This window comes from Meriones unguiculatus, chromosome 4 (genome assembly GCF_030254825.1).
Source record: "Meriones unguiculatus strain TT.TT164.6M chromosome 4, Bangor_MerUng_6.1, whole genome shotgun sequence".
Lineage (NCBI taxonomy): Eukaryota > Metazoa > Chordata > Mammalia > Rodentia > Muridae > Meriones > Meriones unguiculatus.
Window position 1 is genome coordinate 14,106,812 of NC_083352.1, and position 8,480 is coordinate 14,115,291.

An 8,480-nucleotide genomic window follows, 5' to 3' on the forward strand; every position below is an offset into this window, starting at 1 on the left:
CCCAATCTAGCCCATAGACGCCTGAGCTCTCATACCAGCTCCCTTGCTTTAAACTTTACCCTCTTCTTCATTGTCTGCTGAATTCTATATGAGAAAAGAGAAATGTCTTATGACTGGTATTGTTAATAAAATATAGCTTGGATACAATACATTGAATGACCTCATGAGAAGCACATGGCATGTAGCAGCCCAAGGACAACACAGGGTGTGGTACCTGAGGAGATGCACAAAGAGAAACCTTGGATGACATCTGTTTGGGGCCCACCACTCACAGAGAGCTATAGACACAGCTCTGAAAGATCTCAGCAGGCTAACAGGGAAGAGAAAGGAAAATCACTGAAGTGTGCCAGCCAGTCAGACAGGCCAAGCTGTGGGGCTTCCACTCAGTGTCAAACACTGCCTCAAGCACATAAGTTACAAAAAAAATGCATGATGAAACCAATATCTTCCAGGAGCTTCAGCACTCTGCTCTGAAACTCCAGGTGCCTTGATTTTCACATGAATATGAGAAACATATATACACACAGCCACACAAAAACAAACAGAGAGGCAATATGGGGGTGAGGGGCAGTGAACACAACAGTTTGATGCATCCTTCAAGCCCAAACTACAAAGGGTGCTGAGATGAAAGGGTGTAATGAACAGCCAGGATTTAGACTTTGTGAGGAATGCAAAGTCCTGGCCTCATAAATGGAAAGCAAGCAAAAGCAGAGGTATGGGGACAGTGAGTGGCCTCATAGTGGATAAAACTCAGAATAGGAACTCAGTAAGAAGCCCACTGAGTCCTAAAATTGATGCAATTGACCTTTGTGACCATGACATCTGTGACCAGCAGCCTGGAAGGACAGGCCTACAAACTGCCCTGTCTCTCAATGGTCTTAAGATCACAAGGTGGGGGTACCTATGCACAGTGTCAGAACGGCAAACCTGATGGGGTAGGTTGAGAGCCTCTTGGGTTTGTGGCTCGTTATTGGGCCATAGGTCCTGTGAAAACCCCATGCCTTCGGCCCAAGAACACCACTGCAGACATAATTTCTAGGCCAATTTTATTACTGGAAGTGGAAAACATCATACAATATGACAACTCATGCAGAGTTAGGACGTTGAGGTAGCTGAAAAGACATACTGTATACAGGTCATTGATAATCACAATGGAGAGGACAGGTGACTTTTCTTCAGAGGTCTTCTCAGGTCAGAGTCCAGAGTCCATGCTGAGGTGAGGCTCTGTGCAGAGATGTGAGTCCACGCACACCAGAAGGGTCATTTGGAAGTGGATCTGACAGGTCCCAGTCATGTCATCTAGCTGGCTAACCCAGAGAGGACCAGTCTGAAAGTGTCTGTCAAGTCTGAGCAGGAGGGTGGCATCTGCTGTCCCATCACTCACTGCCCATCACTGTCTTCTGAAGAGGAGGAGACCTGAAGGTCCTCATAGAGGACACTCACTGGGACCTGGGAGCGTGCTGCTTCACCTTTCTCCAGGAAGGCAGGGCCCTCCCAAGGAGCTGTTTGCTTCTCATGGGCAAGTGCTGGGGACACTGTCAGGAACCTGGAGCTCCAGCAGTCACCATTAAGTCTAGTAAAGACCATTCTCAGGGACTGGCGTACAGCATGGCTGGTAGATGGTTGAGAGGACTCAGCATAGGGTGTGGCTGAGACCAGAGCAGGCCTGCTTGGTAGCTGTTCTTGGTCAGTGCTGGGCAGCTGGGCTGCTATTTTCTTGCTCACTGGCACTGCATCTTTCAGTCCAAGTCTGTTGGCAATGGGAAGAGACTGCCTATCCCGGCAGGCCTTCAAAACAGTGCTTGCATTGCTCTCCTCTGGTGCACTGGTAGAGTTGACTCTTAGTCTCTTTGAGGATTTCTGGCTAGGCAGTGTGGGCTGCCAAGAAGCTTTCTCACCTGGGGTCCAGAAGCTAAGTTCAGGGTTCTGTCTTCCCTGATGGAGGGCAGCATGCTGGCTGCGCTGTGTTTTCACACCGGGACCCTGGGCTTCTGACTCTGTGTGAAATGCTTCACTGACTCCATTCCTTTTAGGGACCACAATGGGTTGTTGATGTGAGACACCCCGGAGCTTTTGATGCAGCAGGTCTTGTGAGGCTGTGTTTCCACCACCCTGCCTGAACACTGGCTGTGAGACCCCAGGGACAGCCATGTTCTGACCTTCTTCCTGCCTGGAAGGTAAGATGCAGGAGGCATCAGAGCTTTGGATGGCTCCAGGGTTTCCAGGGCACATCCGCTTCCCAGGAGACTTTCTGGCACGTGACACAGTAATCTGAATTTGGTTGGTCACAGACTTCTTTGTGTTTCCAGGACTGAACACTGGCATCTTGGGATGCTGTGAAAATAACAATTGCAGGATAAATTGACTATGTAAGTCTTCCAAATAACACAAGGACCTCATAAGATTATCATGACAGAAAAACTCTTGTATAAGTTCACTTTAAGGTGAAGGTACTCAGTCTGAAATGGTCTACATTAGTTATCCAAAAGCTGCAGAATGAGAACCTGTGGTGGGGGAGATGCAGAGGGATTGGGACATGCAATGTGAAGAGTTTCAGCCTCACTGTGAAGTTTCCTTGAGCTGAACTCTCATCACTCAAATGTATCTGCATGTGTACATGTGTTTTATGTAAAGAATATATGATTTTTACAGAAATCTTTACTTATTTATATATGATATAAATAGACAGCTAAGCAGAGGGCCATGAGCCTTTTGTGGTCAAGAGAAAAACAATTCAAATTACCACGCAATTTCCAGTGTATTGAAAACCCCTAATCATGTCACCTAGGATGTAAAACAGGGGAAAAGGTATGTTAAGATGACATGACTTGAATATGACTCTCAAAATGAGAGTCAACTCTGCAGCCAACATATTGGGATGGAATAAAAATAAAATAAAAATTTTAAAGGATATATTCATTGCCCTAAAAGTTCTCCAATAAAAGTCTAGATTTTGGAAGCAGCACACAGAATCAGTTCAAAATGGAAACATTAAAATCTGAGAGAAGATCATTAGAAGGCTAGAAGAGCAGGCCATGTTTGTAATATGACCTCAGAAGGAAGGACCACATGGAGACCAGGAGACAAGGTCATGCTCAAGGACAGGTGAGGAGGAGCCTGCCCATCCTCCAGGAGAACTGGTCTACCAAAGGAGAAGCACACAGCAGAGGCTCACTTGCTCCCCAAAACCCAAGTCAGTCTGAACTATGAAAATGACCAAATGAGTCCTTGCTGCATCAGAGAGGACTGATTCGATGTGACATGCATGGGGTCGTGAATGGAGCAAGCAGGTGGTGCAGCAGGGAATGGGCAGGTGGGGCAGAGCACAGAGAAAGGGACTTTCAGGAACAGAGCAACTGCTGCTACTCACAACCAGGTTGATGTGCTGGCCCCTCCTCTGTGGATCCATGGGGAGTTTCTGGAAGGGAGCCTTCCTCTGCTGCTCATCACCTCTGTGGGACAGACAATGGTGTGGAAACACATCAGCTCTACCCACCCATTCACCCACTCTCACTCACCCACTCTCCACTCACTCTCTGTAGCTAGTATACTACTTACTAGCTGTCTGGCCCTTTCAGTGTTTGGGGACAGAGAGATGAGTGATGGTACCCCATGAGCTTTGCTGCACCCAGAGCCTTCCCTCTGGCCAGCCCTTCCCCATCACTCACCTCTGTCCAGTGACTTGACTAGGTTTCTTTTCTGTCTTGGCCTGGCTTATGGGCCCTGGTTTCTGGAGACCCTGTGTCCTGCGAGGATCCTGATTCTCTTTCTCCTTCCTGGCTCCCAGAGGCTGTGGATCTAGGAGCTTTTGGCCATACTTGATTGGGCACCTTCTGCTCCTTGCTGTGTGGCCAAAGGCCCCACACTCTCTGCATTTTACCTGTGAGTAGCAAATGAGATATTAGTGAGTCAAAAAGGGATCCAGGTACCTCTTAGGGATAAAGGGTTAAAATGCCTGCAATGTTTTCTCTCCAGAAAATGGTTGTTTCTTTGAACCCGGAAGAGGTAAGCACACTTGAAAGATGCATGAGTGATGTCAGTGAGCCTTGTATGTGCCAAAGGACCAATCCTGCTAAAGAGAGGCTGGGCTTACTTCCCAGTGTCTACTCAGGTCCACATGCAGGGGGAGTAGTTCCTTTGCCTGGCCTTCTGATACCTCTGCTACAGTCAGGACCATGGACAGATGCAACATTTCACAGGGCCCCAGAACTTAATAAATTCCCAGACACTGGCACAACTAATTCCACAATGGAAGCTTCATTCAGACTGTAGAACTCAACCCACAGACACTATCACCTAACAAAATGAAAACAAGACCCAATGTGTCTGAGTCCACAGTCCTGGGAAAATCTCCCATGTCTCTCACCTGTGCATTTCTGCTTCTGGCCTACTGTTCTGGGTAACAGAAGTATGTCAACCCAAAACATGTTTGTTTGTTTGGTTGGTTTTTGTTTTTGTGCTTAAAACCTCACCCCAAGAAAGGTTCAGTGATCCCCTGGGATACAGAGGATCCAGTCAGTACTCTGCCACCTGGCTAATCAGGACTTTCTATTGACTTAAAGCCATGTTCCCAGCAGTCTTCTCTGGTGGAAAACCCACAACAAATAGGTTCTCTGAGGGAGCCCAGTTCGTGTCTCACCTAGCCCCAGTGGTTGATGACACATTAAGGGCTCTACTTACCATAATGTTCTCTTCTTGCCATGGGGGAACCTTCTGTGTCATGGGCCCTCTTGGCTTACTCTGGACTTTCTGGGCTGGAACAGCTTTATGGTCCTGAATCTTCATGTGTGTCTCCTGCTTTATCGCTGAATCTGGAGTTGTTGGCTTTGATTTCTTGAATCAGAAGGAAACAAAAGAGTTTTAACCAATGAAATTAGTCCAGCTCCCACTCCATGGAGCCTTTCCCAACTTAGACTGTGCTTCCCCCTGGCAACCAGCTCTCCTGGCACCTGAGCTTCATCCCGATGCAGGTCTGGGCTCACTGGATATAACAGGGCACAATCTGTGGCAGAACAACAGCTTAGAGAGGCTTCAGAGCCAGCCTCCTTGATATAGGACATGCGAGCTGTAACAAATTTTGTAGAGGAATTTTAATTCAGAGCATGACTGTTCTGGCAAGAGATCCAAAGACCTTCTAGGTCTATGTGATACGGCTGGAGTACAAACATGCTTTTAATCCAGGAGGCATAGACAAGGCCAGCCTGGTATAGAGCAAGTTTCAGGTTCAGAAAAGCTGCTGGCACACACCTTTAACCCCAAACGATGAAGGTAAAGTTAATTTGTAAAAGGAAACACCCAGGTTTGAAAGTGATGTCTAATTGAATCACAGAAAAAGAAAGTGACAAATCTGAGAAGATTCTACAAAACAGGATACACCCACTTTCACAAGAAGAGAGAAAAACTTAAGGGGCAATGCAGAGAGAGGAAGGAGGCAGTTTTAGAGGGACAGTAATGCTGAGACAGGTCGCAGAGAGAGAACTCGGGTGAAGACCAAATGAACTAGAGAATGAGAAGGAGCCAGGGGATTAGAGCAGATTGCTGGATTTAGTTTGAGGCCAAGCAGAACAATTCAGAGGCCAAGAGAAAAGCCAGATTGAATAAGTCAGCTGGGAGAGAGTTTGGGTCAGAACAGCTGAATTGAATCAGCCAGCTATGAGCTTAGAAAGAACTAGACAGGATGAGCTGAATAGCAGTCAGTCTCAGAGGCTAAAATCATTCTAGGCCTCGGTTATATTGTATGGAGGCTGGAAGCTTCCAAGAGTAGGGCTAGGTTAGCAGACAGAGGAAGCCTCCCAGACAACAACTGAAACAGGTGAATAAATGTCCTCTTACAGGACTTACTGCAAGACTCACCTTTGCAGAGCAACTGAGCAGCTCCTGTGTCTTCAGGGTCTTTTTCCAAATATGGTGCTGGATTTCTTTCATGGGGCAAAATGTCTGAAAAATGTCTGCTTCATCAGTCTATGCAGCACGGTGTCTCAGCTTGTCTTCATTAGATGCTAGTGTCCCGAAGAAATAGGCTCCAGTTTCTACTGCAAACAGGCAAAGAGCAAAAACTTCCTCCTCCCAAATTCTTATATAGGCTTCCAGCAAAGGTGTGGCCAAGAGTGAATCTAGATTAAGAATTAGAGGTGTTTATCTTCATAGCCAAATCCAAGATCATGCTTAAGGACAAGCGATATGTACCTGTAAAGAAGGCACATCCATACAAATGGAGGAATTTCCACCCTGACACAGTTCCCTTAATCTTTCCATATATCTGTCTTTTCCATAACCCTCACAGATGCCCAGGTTCATTCCTGGGAAGAGGAGGAGGTCAGTGGCAGTCTACCCTCCAGAAAGTCTCCTGGGATGCAGGTGTGCCCTGGAAACCCTGCCATCCAAAGTTTTGATGCCTCCTGCATCTTGCCTTCCAGGCAGGAAGAAGGTCAGAACATGGCTGTTTTTGATGTCCCCAAGCCAGTGCTCAGGCAGAATGGTGGAAACACAGCCTCACAAGACCTGCTGGATCAAAAGCTACAGGGTACCATGCATCAACAAACCATTGCGGTCCCCAAAAGAATGGAGTCAGTGAAGCATTTCACACAGAGTCAAAAGCCCAGGGTCCCAGTGGGAAAAAGCAGCCCAGTCAGAATCCTGCTCACCGCTAGGACAAGACAGAATCCCAAACTCAGCTTCTGGGACCCACAGGAGAAAGCTTTCTGGCATCACACACGGCCTATCCAGAATCTCCCGAGTAAACCAAGAGTCAACTCTACCAGTGCATCAGTGGAGAGCAATGCAATGACTGTTTTGTAGGCCTGCCAGGATAGGCAGTTCCCTCCCATTGCCAACAGACTTGGACTAAAAGATTCAGCTGAAAAGAGCAAGAAAACAGCAGTCCAGGAGCCCAGCACTGAACAAAAACAGCTGCCACGGACCGGCCCAGTCGGGCTCCCGTCGTCCGCGGGAGAACAAGGCTTTAGACAGGAAGACACGGTTTCGGCGAAGAATTGACAGACAGAGACACCTTGATGGTTTTGACTCTGCTGCCACTTTACTGAAATCAAGCTAGTATTTTTATAATGATTTCACAAAAGGCACCTTAAAATTGGCATACTTCCCAGAACATTTAGACTTTTACCAAGAATACAAAGTTTACATTTTAACTCAAAATGCAATCAAACATAAAGCAGTACCCACAAATAATCTTGGCCTAAAAACTTTTTGATCAGAGTCAACAAAGGAAAAGAAACCTCAAATATAGTTTCATTATTGCTAACCAATGAAGAGGAAAGTCAGGAGCTAAGTCAGATGCCTGCCAAAGTCCCTCTCTATAACAAAATCTAACTACACCTTTGTTAACCCTCCTCCCATATGTCCTGCTTAAGATTTATGATCTTCTCTAGGAACAAGGCACTGAAGGGAGGGGGAAACTCCCGCCAGCTGCACCTCTCATGCTATTATTTCTTAAGAAGGAGCCTATTATTATTTTACTATTCTTAATGCCTATTAATACTAAATTTAATTCATTACTTTTCTTAAACTTATTTTTATTAAAGCCTTTAACAATCTACTAATAATAATTTTTTTTTATAAAGTTAGTTGTGCTGTTTCAGGTGTCACAGGGAAAGATCAAAGAATTTATTATTCCAGCCCCAGAGCCACAACTGAAGAAGCGTAGAAATCTCAGAACACGTCTCTTTTCCAAGTGGGATGAGTTTGCCAGGGACCTTCCAGGGGGCATTATTTCCGGGGAAATCATATCCCCCGCCCTGTAGCTTATGCTACTATGGCGACACTGGCGTGGGTGTGGCAAAGCAGGGCCGCTCTGGTCTCAGCCACACCCTGTATTCAGTCCAGTCCGCTTTGTTTTAGTGTCTTTGTCGGTCTCCTCTCTCTCTTCACCCCCTCTCTGTCTATGATTCAATCTTCATCACTATCTCTCTATCTCTACTTCCCTGTGTTCATCCTTCCCTCCCTGCTCTCCACATTTCCCGCTCCCCTAACTCCTCCACACATTCTCTTTGGGCCGCTCATCTTGCCTTTCCCTTGCAAGTGTCTCTAACTCTATCCTGCTTCTCCTCCTCCTCTACCTCCACCTCTCCTTCCCCCCTATGTCCCTTCCCTGCCCCATCCAGCTTCCCATCTACTCCCACACACCTCTTTCTCCATGTGTATTCTTCCCCTCAACCCTCTCTCACAGATACAGTCTCACTACACATCTTTGGCAATGGCACTGCAAAATGTTATCATAGGAATTAGAGAATTCGCTGCCAGTATAGCAGCTTCACTCATGTGCTTGGTGGTTCAGCTGGTAGAATACTAGGTTCCTCTCCCTACTGATGAGCACTAAGTCAACACACTGTAGGTTGAGGCTCATTTTAATGCTGAGAAATATCTAAATGTAAGAGGAATCAGTTGAGTGGATCAGATGACGAGGATTAGATGGCAAGGTGACCCTTGTGAGTGCTTAGGTGTCTATGGGCCAGTCCCCAGAT

At 46.6% G+C, this 8,480-nt stretch overlaps 1 protein-coding gene across 1 annotated transcript; it reads right to left on the reverse strand.

Annotated features, from left to right (window-relative positions):
- Positions 1-1,137: 1,137 nt before the first annotated feature.
- On the reverse strand, positions 1,138-5,925 carry LOC132653563 (putative protein FAM90A13P). The gene is made up of 5 exons (XM_060381342.1): positions 5,854-5,925; positions 4,681-4,833; positions 3,669-3,880; positions 3,371-3,452; positions 1,138-2,334 (listed from the first exon to the last, which is right to left on the reverse strand). The coding sequence occupies exons 1-5, from the start codon at positions 5,923-5,925 to the stop codon at positions 1,381-1,383; spliced, it is 1,473 nt and encodes a 490-aa protein (XP_060237325.1). The 3' UTR covers positions 1,138-1,380.
- Between the last annotated feature and the right edge of the window lie 2,555 nt (positions 5,926-8,480).